The sequence below is a fragment of the Macrotis lagotis genome, chromosome 8 (assembly GCF_037893015.1).
Source record: "Macrotis lagotis isolate mMagLag1 chromosome 8, bilby.v1.9.chrom.fasta, whole genome shotgun sequence".
Classification (NCBI taxonomy): Eukaryota; Metazoa; Chordata; class Mammalia; order Peramelemorphia; family Peramelidae; genus Macrotis; species Macrotis lagotis.
Genome location: NC_133665.1, coordinates 163,560,146 through 163,578,158, shown reverse-complemented (window position 1 = coordinate 163,578,158; position 18,013 = coordinate 163,560,146). Strand labels below are relative to the sequence as shown.

The 18,013-nt window shown below is 38.4% G+C and overlaps 1 protein-coding gene across 7 annotated transcripts in view; it reads right to left on the bottom strand.

The window, feature by feature from the left end:
• Positions 1-18,013, bottom strand: part of FRMD4B (FERM domain containing 4B) — a 349,156-nt gene that overhangs the window by 23,039 nt on the left and 308,104 nt on the right. For all 7 annotated transcript variants that reach the window (XM_074198763.1, XM_074198761.1, XM_074198757.1 and 4 more), the window contains 2 exons: positions 2,813-2,889; positions 463-601 (listed from right to left, as the gene is read on the bottom strand). In XM_074198763.1, coding sequence (XP_074054864.1) covers positions 463-601; positions 2,813-2,889 — 216 coding nt within the window. The remainder of the gene's footprint in view (positions 1-462; positions 602-2,812; positions 2,890-18,013) is intronic.

The following is an 18,013-nucleotide window of genomic DNA, read 5'->3' as shown; positions in this document are numbered from 1 at the left end:
GTTGGATTCTGTTAGTCAGAATATTGTATACATTTTCATAAGCCAGTTGGTTCAGCTTAACAATATTTTCTTTGTTCCAAGTGGTGTGGGGACCTGGAGGTAAGGAGTAGGATTTACATGGTATACGTTGTTAGATGATTGTTTTTTCTTCGTTACTCATGTCATCATAACAGCTTCACAAGCGAGGAACCAAGATATTTCAGAGGATATATGAATACTAAGATGCATGTAAACATCTGTTTTCACACATTTATATATTTCCACATCTTTTCTCCCCCCTTCACAGGAAAACTTTAAAATAGACTGCAGTCATCAAAAGAAAGCTAAATGGAGGCGTGTTCTCTTCTGCAAGTAACTTATCTATTGGGTAAGTCTCTCTATTTAGAAACTAAACAAGGGAGTTGGATTCCCCACCACCTCCCCTTCCCCTCCCTCCCCACAATAATACATCTGTTAACTTACTTTGCTCTGTTTCCTGTCCAAGTAAAACTGGTGTTGACTGATTGCCATCACCCAGATGGATTTGATGAGAGAAGCGTTGGCATACCAGGTCTGCACGAAGAGTCCGCTCTGCCCAAAGGTTCTTCTTGATACCGAAATTCTAAAACGTTCAGCATGAATGTTAAAGTAAGGTGTCTTTCATCTAGGGGCCCAGCACCAGGTAAAACTGTACCTAGTGAGTTATTTTTTTAAGTCACTTAGGATCTTCTGCTGTCAATACTATTACAAGTTTCTCCTTTTATGATTAAAAAAAAAGTCAATCAACAAGCATTAGGTCTTATAGGATGCCAGACAATCTGTTGAGCAAGGAGGAGCCAAAGAAAGACAAAAATATGGTGTCTGCCCTCAGGGAGCTTACCTTGGGGGGGGCAATATGCAAATAATGGATTGAACATGATCAACACAGTGGAAATGAAAGATGATCCTAAAGAGGGAAGGCATCAGCTTCTGTGGGGGGCTGGAAAGGTGAGCGCTGAGCTCAGTCTTAACTTGGGTAATACATCCGTGTATAGTCTGAAATTTTTTTTAAAAAAGCTAAGTAGGAGGGGTGGCTAGGTGGCACAGTGGATAGAGCACCGGCCCTGGAGTCAGGAGGACCTGAGTTCAAATCTGGCCTCAGACACTTAATTACCTAGCTGTGTGGCCTTGGGCAAGCCACTTAACCCCACTGCCTTGCAAAAAAAAAAAAAGCTAAGTGATAGGCATATTAGAAGGACTGCCCCCCATTTAAAAATCTCTATTGATGCATAACCTTCTCAAGAAGCCAGGGCTTATCAATATTTTATAGATGAGGAAATGGAAGACAGAAGACAAGGGGCTAATTTTGTAGATTTATTATGAGGATGTTCAATCCCAAGATCCTCTTTGACATGTGAGAAAACTGAGGTGCAGAAGAGAGGCCAGCTTGTTCAATGCAATTGAATTAATGGCAGGGCTGGATCGGTAAGTAGGGCCTTCAAAACCGCTGGGTCTAGAGTTCTGATTATTTAGTACATCAGAATTGTCTTCTATTTTTAGTCTTTCCCATCCTTATTACAAAAAGTATATTATTATATCCTTTTAATCTCAGACTCTGCAATTGAGCCTACTGGTCTCGATGCTGCTGCTCACATGTGATACCCACCATCTCCAATTTCTGTGCCTTTGCATTGGCTACCTCTTTTGCCTGGAATGATTTCTGGCATCTTTGTCCTTTACTTCCCTCAAAAATCCATTTAAGCTTTTCTAATAAGGTCTTTCTGATTCCCTAGCTGCTAGCACCCTATCCCCCCCCCCCCAAATAATGTATTTGTTTGGTATATGCTTTTTTTATTCTAATGTTATCTCCCTGGTATACTGTAAACTCCCTGAAGTCAGAGACAGCTTCATTTTTGTCTCTATATTCTCTCCTTCCCCTCCCATCTTCACAGACACTCAATATTAATATTCACCCCTTGCACAGACACTCAATATTAATATAGAGCATTTATTTTAAAAAAATCCTTTATCATGTATCTTGTGAAGGAAACCTTACAATATCCTATTGAGATGAGAACTACTAGTATTATTCTTCTCTGATATGGAGGAAAATTGAGGCTTGGGTAAATGACATGATTTACTCTTGGTAACCCAGTTAATAAATACCTTAGACAGGATTTGAGCCAGATCTGGATGATTCCTGACCCAGGACTCTATCTATTATTCCAAACTAACTCCTAAAAACATAAGCTGTGGTTTTCAGTTGAACTGTGGTCCACAGAGATATGGTTTGGTTTATTTTGTTTTTCCTAATAGAGAAAAGCTTTTAATAGATGAGGTTTTCTTTGGTTTCCTTGTTTTTGCCATGGTTTCTTTTCCCTATCATTTCAAAGCAGATTACAAGTTTCTATAAACAGATTCTGGTACCATAATTAAAAACTTGATGCTTTGGGACAAAGTTCTTTACATAAGGTATTCCAAAAGTCTGTATCATTTGTATTATCTGACCGAAGTCATACAAAATGTGAGGAAATTGATAGGATTATCTCCAGATGAGGAAATGGGCTCCAAAAGGTAAAATGACTTGCTCACAGTCATCTGTCCCCATTAAGCAGGGCCCAACCAAGTCACAATGTAGGTTCCCCTGCATACTAGTCTCTTCCCCATTTCCAAGCTCTCAGTGAACAATAAATTCAATCCAAATCCTAACAACTAGAAACTGGCCAAATATTTGGTGGAGGGGGAGGGAAAGAATGGCCAAAGGAAAAATCATCCTAATTCGATGGCTACTTTTCAATTTCATTTTCAAAACAGTCCATTCCTCTCCATCTAGGAAAACAATCATAATTCTTACCTTCGAGGGTCATGAACTTCAACAGCAAATTTCTTTTCACGGAAATATAAGTTCTCCAGCTGTTTCCATTGAAATAACTAAATAATAAAAGGACAGAAAACCAAAGTATTTTCAGTTTTAAAAGGTTAAATAATGACCTTTATGTGTCCCATTAAAACTTTCAATGTTCTATACATCCCTTATTTCATGAATATCATTAATAGATAGGTTACATGGATACTGTGTCCATTTTATAGATGACTAAAGAAAGGCTCTTTGAGTTTAAGTGATTTCTAGATCCTTGAGTGTAAGGTCAATTAGTTATTAAAACACCAAGAAACCAATTTGTAAATAAATACAGATAAATACATTATCTCTGTTCAAAGTCTTTATAGCCCCAAACCCAAGTGAACATAAACATAGCTCAAATCCGACTCTCTTCTTATCAGAATCATGCCAGAGAGGCACCCACTGAGCTTAGTGTAGATTTTAACAGTAAGTCTAACTAGCTCTAATCTACTATGCATTTTACCTTGCTGATAAGTTTTCTTTGTGCCATTTAATTTCGAATCTGTGCAGATAAAATGCAAACTAGAATCCCCAAATGAGAGATAAGATCTATGATTTTCAAACCCCTCATTTTGTAGATAGGAAACACTGAAGACTAAAGGTGGAGTGGTCAGATTGTTGGAAGGGGGAGCAAAGGGATGATCAGAAGCCCCAAGGCCAAGTTCAAGGAAAACTTCAGCCCTTTTTTCTACTGCCATTTCCCTTTCCCCTTCCTTCAAGAATTTGAGTTTGACTAAACCAAACTAGTAAGAATGATTAAATCCCTCTAGATTGCAGTGAATTGGAAGCTTATTTCTTATCTAGGGCCAGCATGTGCTGGTGCTCTCAAAGCAAAGTCTAAGAACGAATGCTTCCAAAGGACCCTGGAGGAATACATTTCAGAAACATGCAGTAGCAAAGTGAAAGTAAAATTGAGCTTGCATTATTTCTGGGGTACTGGGGTACCCCAGACCGCTGTCACCTTCTCTGTCCCCCTGCAACCTGTGGAAATTCTATGCAAAAATACAGGCTAAAAGAAGACATTCCTTCCGTAGGAAAGGAAAAGTACAAGGAGGGCATCTTATACAGTTTATTATTAAACTGAAATGTTTGATCCTAAACAATTAACACAAGTCTTCCTGAAAACTTAATAAGCTTTGATGAAAGCACCTGACTCTTGAAATTAAAGATGCCTAGCTCCATTTTAAATGGACTTATGTTATCAAGTTCATTAATAATGCTCTCTGTCTAGACCTGCTGGTTCCTTGGGGCTCTCCCACTGACTGTGAACTTCAGAATGTTCCACATAGTAGAAACCTTCTTTCTCTGCAATAGGAAAAATAAAACTCCATTTGATTCTTATTGAATCATTAGTCTACAGATCTCAAGTCATTGTTAGTCCCTTGTTTGAGTTCCAAAAGGTGAAAGCTGGATTTTTTAAAGCATAATAAGGTTGTCCTCATTTAAAGCATAATAAGGTTGTCCAGGTTATCAGTTGTCCAAGTGGGGCTGAAATTTTTCTATTGAATTAGAATGAAGCCCCATATTGTTGTTTCTGGAGTCCCCAGGATAAGAGTATTCTAATATTCACTAGAATGAATGTGGAACTAGCAACAGGATAATTGTCCGGCTCTTTTCCTCCCAAACACACACATATAGGAAAAAAATCAAACACATATCACTCCCCCCCCCCATGCTCCCTCACCCCCTCCACAAGGGCACATGGAACTAACTACACCCCTAAACCTGCTCCGGGTTCAAAGAGTCCAGAGGAAAATCCAAACAAAACGAAAGTTATGAAAAGACATACCTATTTGTTAAAAGATCCAGAAGGGAAATGCGATCCTTTGAAACATCCCCAGTCTTCCAGAGCAGCAGAGGAAGGGGAGGAAAGCCCCCTAGGTTTCTTTCTTCTCCCCCCCCTCACCTCAGGTGCTTCCTAAAGGAGCTCTGGCCTCAGTTTCATCACACTTTCCTAGGTGTAACTGGGTTTCACAGACCTGACCTCCCACTGCTGACACATTACTGACATCAGCAGAAGGACACCTCCCCATTCCACTCCTTCCCTCCAGAGAAGGAGAACTCCGGGAGGGACAGACAATGTTCTCCACCCCCCTCCCAGGAGGATTTCTCCAGAGATGGTGGAGGGGTTGGGGGGGGGAGGGAAAGAGGGAATGTGTTTTTTAAGATTAGCTGTTTAGAGACTACAAGGAGAATGAATATGCTGGAATTCCCATATGGATTTCACTGGAAGTTGGTTTAAAAAGCACATTTCTGGCCAGGGCTGACTCAGCCTGGAAATGAACAGGTTAGACAGGAAGAGTTAGCCTCCAGCCTCAGCTGTGTTTTCCTTTAACTCCATTCCCACACACACATAAAAACCAAGGCTGCACTTGAAATGAGATCTCCTAAAACTGACACCGCACCCCCACCCCCACCCGCACCCGCACCCCTTATCACTTACAACCAAGAAACATAATCTCTTTTGATTCCATTCAGAATGTTTTGGGAGGGCTTTTATTTTTTAAACAGGGATACATTCCATTTTCTTTATATGTCCCCAAAACAACCAACAAGGCAGGGATTTCTGTTTAGAGAACTTGATATGATTTAAATAGAAATTGGGGTGTGTGTGTGTATGTGTGCTTGTGTGCCTGTATATGTGTGCATATACATGTATGTGTGGATATACATATGTGTGCATGCCTGTAGGGGTATGTGTGTGTATGTATGTGCATGTGTATGTGTGGGTATGCACATGTAAAAAATTTGTCATCTGAAATCTTCAAAAGTGAATCTGTGGATAGAGCACCAGCCCTGAGGATCTGAGCTCAAATCCAGCCTCAGATGCTATTACAATTCTAAAACATCTATGAATGAATGATACATTGATAAGGACAGCAGAATTGCTCAGAATGACCCACCAGGGAATACAATACAATGATTGGAATCAGGTTACTAGACTATATTTTCAAAAAGAAAAATGATTCAACACACATTATTAAGCATCTGCTATATGAAAGGCATTGTGCTGGGTGATAGGAGTACAAAAGAAAATTATTTCCTTCTGAGATGTGTCATTCCATCTTAGAGTGCCAATATTTTAAATCTAATGGAAAGGAAGAAAAAAAAATCATCCTTTCTGCTTGAGCAGGAACAATGGACAAAAGTTTCAGAAAGGTAAACTGAGTCTTGATGTAGAAAAATGGAATGCACTGCTCTCAGAAGTGATGAGTTTGTCCTCTATGGGATTCAAACAGAGGCCAGTGGCTACTTAGTGGGTATGTAATAGTATGGGCTCCTTTTCTGGGATAAGTTATGATCAGATGGCTACTTTAGTGAACTGTAATTTCAAAATTCTGTGACAAAAGAAGGTACCAGATCCATGTGGCGCAGAGTTCTTGTACATGATGTTTCTCCTGGCCAGACTTTCAGTTCTGTCTCTGGGTCCCTACTGTCTTTGTATCTCTACAGTGTCTGGCAAATAGCAGATACTTGATAAAGATTTGTTGATTAATTGATTGCTTAATAATTCAAAGAAAATATAGGAAAATAATAAGGAAATGTGACTGCAATGTGCCATAGTCAAACAGAAAACACCTCAGCCTTTGGACCAAAGATAAAATTTCAAAAGTCAGACATACAAAAGTATGAGATTTCACATTTTCTATGAATTGTTGAACACTAAATTGGGTCTCATTTTACAGACTGTTGATAGGTGAATTTTCACAGACATAGAGGAAGGCTTATTTTAGCCAGACCTTAATTTTCTGTCTTGGAAAAAGCTTCTGAGAGTCCTTGCATTTTCACTGAAATACATTCGAAAAATGGAAGGCTTCACATCAATCAGAAATAATTTATTAGGAACCTACCGCAGGTCAAACATTGTACTAGATAGTGGAGTACAAAGACAAAATGATAATGTGTCTGCTATGTTATCAGAAAACTTGCAAAGAGTCTATTTTTGTAAACATAACTGGCATTATCACTCATTAGTGTTTATTAAATAAGCTTCCATTATTTGTTTTAGAATATATATATATCTCTTAGAAGTTTTCGTACTAGCCCTGAGGGAAAAATAATTTTGTAAAGAAAAAAAAATTCCCTGGGCCTTGATTTCTTTAACTAGAAAAGGAAGGAACTGTGGAAGAGGGAAGAATGACATATCTCACAAGAGTCTTTGAGTTTGGATGTAGAGTCTTTGAACTAAACAGATTTCTTAGACTTCTAGAATAATAATATGGAAAGGAGATAAAGACACCTGTGATAACACTTGCAATGCACCTTGAGAAAGGGGAGTCTGATCATTTCTATTATTATTATTGCCAATAAACAGCAATAAATACAAGAGGGAAAGGATATCTCTCCAAGGTAACTAATCATACTCTGAAAACAAACTCATCAAGGTTCTAGAAAATAATAATTATTATTAAGGGATTAAAATCAAAAATAGATTTTTGAAAGCAGATTAGAAAAAATTGAAATAGTTTAATGGCAGATTTGTAATCAGTTCATATTGCCTTCCTCTTTTAGACTGGATAAAGGAAGTGGATCTTTAAAAATCACTTGCAATATATCCTACAGTTTTAATTTTTGAATAAAATTAATGTTGTAGAGGACAAATCAATAACCCCCTCTACAATCTGTATACAGCCATAAGCTAAGCAAACTTAACCAACTTCTATAGAATAAAAAAAAAAAGGAAAGAAGTTCCTTTTTCTTCCACTGAAATGATAGTGACCAATATTTTTGAGGCTGGGGGTGGAGGTGAGAAGGGCGAAAATTTAGCATCAAGGAGAATGAGAAGACACCAAAGAGCAGATTTAAGTTGCAACTGAAAAGTAACTGAAAAGAGTTGTGGTGCTATAGGAAATGGCTTTAAAAACCAGCCTAGCTTGGGGGTAAAAGCTCAGGATTTTGAAAAGATTTAACTTCTTGCCTTTGGGCAAAAATTTCCACTAAAGTGGGTCTAAAGAGGGTCTCAGTTTTCTCATCTATAAATCAATGGGGATGGACTGACATTATCTCTTAGGTCCCTTCTACCTTTATATCCCACAATTCTAAATTTATTATTTATTAGTTTTTTTTTTTTTTGGCAAGGCGATGGGGTTAAGTGGCTTGCCCAAGGCCACACAGCTAGGTAATTATTAAGTGTCTGAGGCCGGATTTGAACTCAGCTCCTCCAGACTCCAGGGCTGATGCTCTATCCACTGAGCCACCTAGCTGCCCCTCTAAATTTATTTTGTAATATTAACATGGAAAATAGCAAGGCAGGAATCATGGCTTAGTGAATACAGCTAGCCTTGGAATAAAGACTAGCTAGAGACCTTGGGCTCAAGTCTAGCTTCTGACATCTATCTGATTTTGTGACATTGGACAAATACCCCAAATGCCCCAGCTCTCTTAAGATAGTAAGCTATGGAACAGTTTGATAGGCCAGCTTTTCTTATTGGAAGTGCCCCATATCAATAAAATTATAGGTCCTGTTTTTTGGACCGGATAAACAGTGTGAGTCTCAGGTTACCTAAATCCTGTAAACTGAACAGGTTGTCTTTCTTTTGATCTTATCTTTAAGTTTCCTGATACAACTTCCAGATAGGAACTTGCTTTTCTATTTCTATAGATGATATGGCACAGGTAAGGAGAGGAGAAGGATGGGAGATGAAAGTAAGACACCAGATATTAAATAGAGAATTCTCCTATGATTTGAAAAGGGCAGGCATGTGCTTGGCAGACTAAACAATGCAGGTGAGGGAGTGTGTAACGTTGACTCCAAAGGGAACCTCCCTGAAGTAGTAAAAGAACGAAGGAGAGACTCTGATAGAAAGAGGTAAAAAGTCATCTAACTTGGAGACATGCCAAAAGAACATCCTTTACAGTTTAATATCTAGTTGCATTATGTGATGACAAAGGGGAAGTTAAGTTGTAGCAGTGACCTCCTTAGAGGGAAAAAAAACAACTTACCAGGTTAATTATTAAACTGCAAATTCACCTGGAAATGACTAAATCTGAGGGAATCCCAGCTGCATCATAAAATTATCTATCAATCCACCAGTGACTCACCCCAGTTGACCACATAACCATGGCTTGGGGCAATGAAACTACCATTCATGCCTTTGTCCATCCTGTCTGGTCCTGTCCCTCACTGGGCCTCTCTTAAATTTATACTAAAGTTATAGGCCTTACTTTGTTTTATTTAGTAGATTTAGTGAAAGTCACAAGATCAAAGAGCTAGATGGGTCCTTGGAGATGATAATGATAATTAAAACTGACCCAAGAATCCTAGATTTAGGAGCAGAAATGGACCATTGAAATCAACTAGTCCCAACTCCTCATTTTCTAATGGCACAAACTAAGGTTACAGAGGTTCAGCTAGACCAAGGTGACACAAATATTTGGGGGACACATGCAGAACTTGAATGAGTCTCCGATTCCTTCCAGGGAACTATATTTCCTCTCATTATTGAGAGGACTAAGATTTTTTTTCTTTAAGATTTTGAGTTTTACAATTTTCCCCCAATCTCCCCCCCGCCACAGAAGGCAGTGTGTTAGTCTTTCCATTGTTTCCATGGTGTACATTATGAATGTGATGAGAGAGGAGTCAGATCCGTAAGGAAGAAAAATGAAATATAAGAGATAGAATTATATCAGATATCAGTTGTTGTTGTTTTCTAAATTAAAGGTAATAGTCAGTCTTTGGCCTTTGTTCCAACTCCATGACATTTTCCTCTGGTAATAGATGGTCTTCTCCGTCGCATATACCCCCAAATTGTCCCTGATTGTTGCACTGATGGAATGAGTGAGTCCATCAAGGTTCATCATCACCCCCCAAGTTGCTGTTAGGGTGGACAGTGTTTTTCTGGTTCTGCTCATCTCTCTCAGCATCAGTTCATGCAAATCCCTCCAGGCTTCCCAGAATTCCCATAATAGAACAACAGTGTTCCATGACATACATACACCACAGTTTGCTAAGCCATTCCCCAATGGAAGGACATTTACTTAATTTCTAATTCTTTGTCACCACAAACAGGGCTGCTATAAATAATTTTGTACAGGTGATGTTTTTACCCTTTTTCCATCATCTTTTCAGGGTATAGACCCAGTAGTGGTATTGCTGGATCAAAGGGTATGCACATTTTTGTTGCCCTTTGGGCATAATTTCAAATTTCTCTCCAGAAAGGTTGGATGAGTTCACAGTTCCACCAACAATGTATTAGTGTCCCAGATTTCCCACATCCCTTCCAACATTGATCATTGTCCTTTCTGGTCATATTGGCCAGTCTGAGAGGTATGAGGTGGAATCTCAGAGGAGCTTTCATTTGCATTTCTCTAATAAGTAATGATTTAGAGCAATTTTTCATATGACTATGGATTGCTTTGATTTCCTCATGTGTAAATTGCCTTTGCATATCCTTTGAGCATTTAGAAGACTAATATTTTAATAAATGTGATTTTACCTTTGATTCTCACAACAATCTTATTAAACAGATGATATTATCATTTCCATTTTATAGATGAGGAAACTAGGCTTAGCAAGGATCATTGGCATACATATTAAGGGCCACATAACTGGTCAATGTTCAAGGTGAGATTTGAATCATATCCTGAATTACTTGGCTTCCTTCATGTCCCAGCTAAAATCTTACCTTCTGCAAGGAGCCTTTCTGATTACCCTTAACACTCTTTATTAATTTTTCTCAATTTATTTTATTGCTATCTTATTTGTATACACCTATTTGTTTGCTATCTCTTGCTACTGCCACCATTTTATTCTTTTGTTGGTATAAGGAAACTTCCCAAAAGCAGCCTTGGGATTAGGACATAGCTTCTACATGTCATAAATTCCTCTATTTTTATGTTTGAATACATGCATTTTTCATCTTTTTCAGGCATCGCTATCACAAGTCTTTCTCCCTTCTAACAAATAAATCTAGTTCAGCAAAAAAATGCACCCATTGGTCATATCTGAAAATGTTCATCTTAAGTTATTCCAGATGCTCCTCTCCTTTCCCTCCATATTGCTTTATCTGCCCATCTATTTGTCCTTCTAATGAGATGAGTGGCATGCTAGGAGAGCTGGCTCAACCATGTCCTCAGCTTCAAACCCTGCTTTATTCCTGGTTTCTGTTCAGGCCATAATAATACTCTAAACCAGAGGCAGGGAACCTTCAGCCCATGGGCCACATTGATCTAGCATTGCCAAGGCAACAAAAGGTGGAATTCAAAATTCAATAAATCCAGGTGCTTTTCAGGGGTGAATTAATGAAATTTTTGACCAAATATAGATCAACAATGGTGTTATAAATATCCACATGGCCCTTGGTAAGAAAAAGCTTCCCCATCCCTGCTCTAAGCTACCTATACTCTCTGCCATCTTTATCACCTCCTTCTTCCTCAGTCTCATTTTGACCCCACTACCACTATTCCATTTTAGGATGTTAAAACCCATGCCTTTAGGGTTTTAAACATCTGTGATTTTCTCGGAGACCTCACAGGTCCATATTTCTTATTTATTTTTTTGTCTTTCATTGTATCCTTAGTATAATTAGCACAGTGCTTGGAACAGCATAAATAATAACCATGATTTTAGAAGACCAATTTGTACTACCACTGATTGGACAAATACTGATTTAGAGATGCAGAATGAAATAGATATTTTCAGACATGATCAATGGTTAGACTCATTTTGCTGGACTGTATTTGCTATAAAAGAGAGAGAACTTGTGATAGTTAGCCTCAGATACTTACTAACTGTGAGTCCCTGGGCAAGTCATTTAACTCTATTTGCCTGTTTCCACATCTATAAAATGAACTAGAGAAGGAAATGGCAGACCCTGAAAACCCCAAATGGGGTCACAAAGAGTCCGACACATCTGAAATGACTAAACAACAACCCTTCAATGCAGAGGACATTGTATTTGGGGACAGTTCTGGAATAATATCTATTTAGAGGAGCTGAGATGAACCTATGAGAACAGTACCCACATTTAGAAAAACATTTTAAACAGATTTTCTAACATCCTTAAGGCCTGAACTGAAATAGTGGCAGTAGGGTCAAAATGTGTCTGAGAAATAGGGAAATGATAAATATGACTGGTTATGAATTATGTATAGCTTAAAGCATTATTATGATCTAAGCAGAAGCCAAGAATAAAGCTGAATTTGAAGAAGGTAAAGGATGAATTTGATTTATGGGATAGTTAAGACTCAAGTCCAGGGAACAATTGGGAATATTGGAATGGAGCTTTAGAGAAAACTAGGAATAAGGAAGGGTGTGGGAAAAGGGGGACCAGGGAACTAAGAGAAACAGGTTTTCAAGTGTTAGGAATTTTGGTAATCACATGACAAGTGACCTCAAAGGTCAGCTTGAGAGATACCTGGTATGTATGCAGATTAGAGTCTATCATCAGCATGACTTGTCCAAGATGGGAGAAAAAAAAAAGACATCGTCAAGGATGGCAAATCACATAACAGAGAAAGACAAGAGATGGGTCAAACATGGCCACAATAGTGTTGAGACGTTTTAAAAAAATCATTTCTGAAGAATTTATGGTTAGAGTAGGGATAAGTCTGAATGGGAGAACCAAATGGGAGAACCAAAAAATATTAGAACTAATTTGTTCTACCTATCAAGAGGCATAGTAGATGGAGTAGCAGATCTGGGGGTCAGAAGATCTGCCTCAGATACTTATTAGCTGTATGACCTTGAGCACATCATTCAACCTCTTTCATTCTCAGTTTTCCTCATCTGTAAAATGGGAGATAATGAATAGCACCTGTTTCCTAGAGTCATTGTGAGGATGGAAGGAGATATAAACCAATTTGCATACCTAAAACTATCACAGAAATGCTTGCTATCATTATAATTATGAGTATCTAAGCAACATTTTCCTACTATCCTTTTAAGGAAGGGTTGTTAAAGACTATAATCTTGTATTGTTGACTTAATTTGCATATATATATATATGTATATGCCCCAGGGTGTTATGTGATAGGAATGGACAGCAATAAAGAGTATTCCTTGGATTCAAACATTTGAAATCTGAGTCCCAGTTAGGACATCAAGGTTAAGGAGAGTTGATCACTCCTAAGAGCTCTCTAAGAAACAAGTCTCTACCTCTTCCCTCCATCTCCTAAATGCCTCATTTGTTCCAAATATCAGTCCTGTGATGCAGACAGGATAGCAATTATTTATTATTGCTGCTGTGGCCATGGAAATAAGGGTTCCATATGGGAGGAGTCTGTCCTAAGTCCTACCATTAACTAGCTATGTGATCTTGAATGACTTATTTCACTTTGTTGATACTCCTCCCCCCCAAAAAAAGTTTTGCAAAGTGCTTTCTTCACTCCACTAATGTAAATATATTCATTTTACAAAACAGGGGTAAGTGACTCACCCAAGGTCACACAGTTAGAAGTAAAGAACTGAAATTTCAGTCTAGGTCTTCTAAAGAGAGACTTATTTTAAAATAGTGATTTTCATTTTATTTATAGGAAATCAGTTCAGAGTTTACTGGCTTGCCCCAAGTCAAATGACTACCGAGTGAACCACAAACCAAGGACATTGCCAAAGTGCACTAAGGGCACCCGTAAAAGGAAGGGTGGGAATTACTGAAAAGTAGAGTGGCAAGAGGAGTAGATTTTTAGTCAGAGGAAAGGGGTTCTTTCTGAAATGATTAAGTCATCACCTTTCTGCTCCTATCTTCTCTGCAAAATGGGAGGGATGAACCAGATGAGCTCTAAGACCTCTTCTAGCTTTAAATCTCTAACTCTATGATCCTTCTCTTTATCTATGTCTGTGACCTAGATAAAGTAGATTAATCACTTAGAAAACTCAGGTAGGCGAATTACACTTAGCCATTGCTGCCAACACCTCTCAGTTGCTGTCCTAGGAACAGGATATTCTTTACCTTGACCTTCGATCACTTCTGGGCTCCAGTGATACCTTCTCCCAAATTCCTGCCTCACAGGATATAGTATCTATCCATTAATCCCTGAATTTTGAAATAGACTGGGATACAACTCTTTTAGCCTTTAGGTCAATAGACTGCTTCATATAGAGTACTGTTGACTTTAAAAACTTGTTGAAGTTGATATCATTCATTCTTTCCCTGCTCTAGCATAGGTTAGAATTAAGATGATTACAATAATCAATGGACTGGTATAAGTAGAGCTATCCTCATAGTAAAAATATTGAATTTAAAATAAAGACCTAACCCAAATGGTTCTTGTTGTCTAGGAATGAACAACTGAAACGAACCACACTAAGAATTTCAGAAGTTGTATTTCATTTGAGGAATAAATTATAATTTTCATTGGTTCATTGACATTAATCCCTTTCTTTCTCCCCTTCATCTGGTTGTTCTGTTACCTAATTTTAATTAGACAAGCAAGTAACATGGTAGCTAATCCTGTTTGACTGCCTCCATTATGAACCTTATTTCATTGGAGTCAGCTAATTTGACCTTCCTTTAAGTCAATCAATTTGGTATGGTAATCTATAGAGAAAACCCATGAAATGGATTAGTCTCAGGATCTTCCTTTCTTTCCTAATTCTCTCTTAATTGCCCTTTAAATTATGCATTCCTTCATTTCTCTATGCTGGACCCAGTGAGTAGAGGTAATTATAGTTCTCAAAAGGGCACTACATCTGGTATACAAAATAAAATCTGAAATGATTTGGGATCCCTTAAAGGAATAAAGTGAAAACAAAATCCACTGTCGGGTTTTTGTGAGAAAAGGAGAAGTCAAAAGAATATAAGAATGGAAGCTTTGACAAGCAAGTCATTTAACTTGTATTCCTTATCTGTATAATGGGAATGTTACAACTCAACCCCTAAGTTCAGAGACACCTGGAAGAATCAAATAAGATAAGCACTCATAAATGTTCATAGTTCAAACATCATCTAACCCAAGTGCTTTGCCAATCTTTTTTTTTATTATTAACTGCCAGTAGGATCTTAAAACAATCTGACATCCACTCCATAAAGGAAATTATGGATAAGAATGAGGCTGTTATTAGAAAAAGAATGTTAATTAGTATTTCTTGGCTTTTGGAGCAGTTTGCTTTATATTTTTGGTGTCATATTTTTGGTGTGATCTTTTAGGAAAAGGTTAGTTGCCTGTGGGTTCTCCTAGAAAATATTTTATTTTTTGCAATGTAGGGTAATAAGTATGTGGCAGGTGGAGAGCTAACCTTGAATCCATGAAGACTTGGATTCATGCCCTGACCATTCTGGACAGGTCTGTCAGGACTACAGAATATTCTCCAAGATTTTTAAGGTGCAGAAGATCTATTGCCTTGCATTATGAGAAGGATTTCCCTTTATTAGGGAAGTCACAGATCCAGTCCTTACCCCTTCTCTTACCAAATCTAAGAAGCAAATAGATACCTCATCCTTATTTTACCCACTAAAATTTGAGGCATTGAAGCTTATGTTTTCTTTATATGGGAGAGAGAAGAGGGAGATGGAGAGGAAGAGAGAGAAGGGGAGAAGAGGGAAAGAGAAAAAAGAGAGAGGGAAAGGGAGAGCTGTAAATAATCTTAATGACAACTGTTCTCTTTGCAATGGGCAAGAATGAAATCATAGGTCTAGTCTCTATCCCTTTCCCTAAATAGGGAGGAAAGGTTTTCCATCTTACCAGAAATAACTCTCAGAGGTAAATTTGGAAAATGGAGTGGGAGATTGATCAGGGAATCCATGAGTATTTGGAAGCTTCTCTAAAAAGGATCGATTTAGGCCTCCTGGAAGATACTTCATTATTTATTTTGATTATTTCTGATAAGAGGTAAGGAAGCCTCCGAAGGCTATAGTCCAAGAGTCTTGGGTTTCAGTCTGAGAGTTGCTCCAGTCTGTCTATGGCCCCAGGCAAGTCCCCTGTCTCTTCTGTCTTGGTTTCACAACCCTAATGTATGGGTTATGTTGATTTTTATAACTTGGAGGTAGATGGAGAGGAGTGATTGATGGGACTGGTCATGCTTTGAAGATGAAAAGTGCTGAGTCTGATGACTGACTTTGGCTTTATGAAGACCTGACTCCTTTTCTAATACTCATGAAAGCAGGATCTAAGGGAGAGGTGTGACTTAAAGCCCTGGAGTTAGGTTCTGATAATGGGGTAGGTCTGTTATTACTCAGCTTTCTGATATTTCAGTAACACTGTCTGGTGACAAAGGGAGTTCTACTTGGCAAAGGCTATAGGCACGGGGGGCAGTTCTTGCTCCCTCCATTCCTTCTACCACAATCCTGACAAAATGAAATTGCTGAAATATAGAACTGAGTTTGCCACCCTTCCTCAAAAACTTTCAATGGTTTCCTACTGCCCCTAAGTCAAAGAACAATTGGTACTCTGTAGATCCATTTTATTATATTATTATAACAATGTAATTATTATAATTATTATATATCTTTATTAACCAAATGACAACCTGTCTCCATCCTAGCAAGGATACAGTGGAATGAGCGTGCATTCTATAATCTAAGATCCTGAGTTCAAATACTGCTTCTGATCCTTGAGAATACCTTAGAAAAGTTTTTGACCTTCCCTTAAACTGAGTTTCCTCATCTTTAAAATGAGAGGATGGAACCTGCTGGTCTTCTGATCACCCTTTACATCACTCTTTTTATACATCACTGCAGTCACAGGTCTATTGGATCTTTCTTGAACATAAGACTGTGTATAGATTTGGAGCCAGATGCCAAAATCGAGATGGGGAGGAAAAGAAATATTAATTCCATTGATTCCCACCTGGGCTCAAATCTTGGCTCTTGTGTGGTCTTTGGAAAATCTTTAGACCTCAGTTTCCTCATCTGTAAAATGAATGGGTTGAATGCAGTGGCCTCCAAGATCTAGTACAGATCCACACCACTATGATCTCATCCCAACAGCAGGTCCTCCAAGTCTAGAATGCACTTCCTTCTTTTCTCCACTTTACAAAACCCCTTTCTTCCCCTAAGTCACAGCTCTAACACCTTCTCCTCCAAGAGGTCTTTTCTAATCTCCATCTCCATCTCTCTCTCTCTCTCTCTCTCTCTCTCTCTCTCTCTCTCTCTCTCTCTCTCTCTCATAGCATTTTTGAATATATTTTATATTGATCTATGAACATGTCATACCCCTCCTTCACCAAGACATTTGCTCCTGGAGAATAGGAACTGTCCTGTTTTTGTTTCGCCAACATCTATCCCATAGTAGGCACTTTCATACTTATTAAATAACACTGTACTGAGTTTATGACAAAATAAAGCCAAGATGACCCAACACCAACATCAATGTTTCCTTTGGCTCTTTTTTCTATTTATTTAAGGCAATGGGGTTAAGTGACTTGCCCAAGGCCACATAGCTAGGTGGTTGTTAAGTGTCTGAGGCTAAATTTGAGCACAAGTCCTCCTGACTCCAGGGTTGGTACTCTATTCACTGTGCCACCTAGTTGCCCCCTCCTTCTATTGGCTCTTACAGGGCAATGACGACTGGCCCACTAGGTGTGGGCACAGTTAAACCAAAGGAGGTTTGTTGCTCATGTTATGAGTTCAGAACTATTTCCTTTAAGCACAGTTCAAGTACATGAGATGCTTTCTGACTGGAAAAAAAATCTTTCCCATAATTAGCCTGTGAGATGGGCACTATTAATTATTTTATAAGTGAGGATGATAAAGCCTAGAAATGAGATGACTTGCTCAGAATGACACATCAAGAGTCATTGTTTTTTCTCACTAACCCAGAGGATCTTAACCTGGTAGTGGTTTGTTTTTAAAAATTTCATCTTAATTTAACAGAGTTCTGTGTATTTATAAACATTATTCTGAAAAAGGCTTCACCAGACTGCCAAGAAGTCTATTCCATGCTGCCACATGCCTTTAGTAAATCATTGGATAACTCAATCCAGAACTGGAGGGGACCCTAGGGCCATCCAGGTCAATCTCCTTATTTTATAGCTGAGGAGCATAAAGTCTAGAAGGAATTACACAACTTGTCCAGAAATCACACAAATAAGAGGCACTCCAGGTGGTATCTGAACCTGAGTCCTGTTGTGATTCCATAGCCAGAGATCTTTCCCCAATACCATGGAGGAACCTAAGGTCTGGAAAATGGACCTTCCATATGACTTTCACTTCTTATATACTTCAAAAGATCTTAGCAATTTTTTCATAAAATCACAAAATTTCATAAATCAACTCA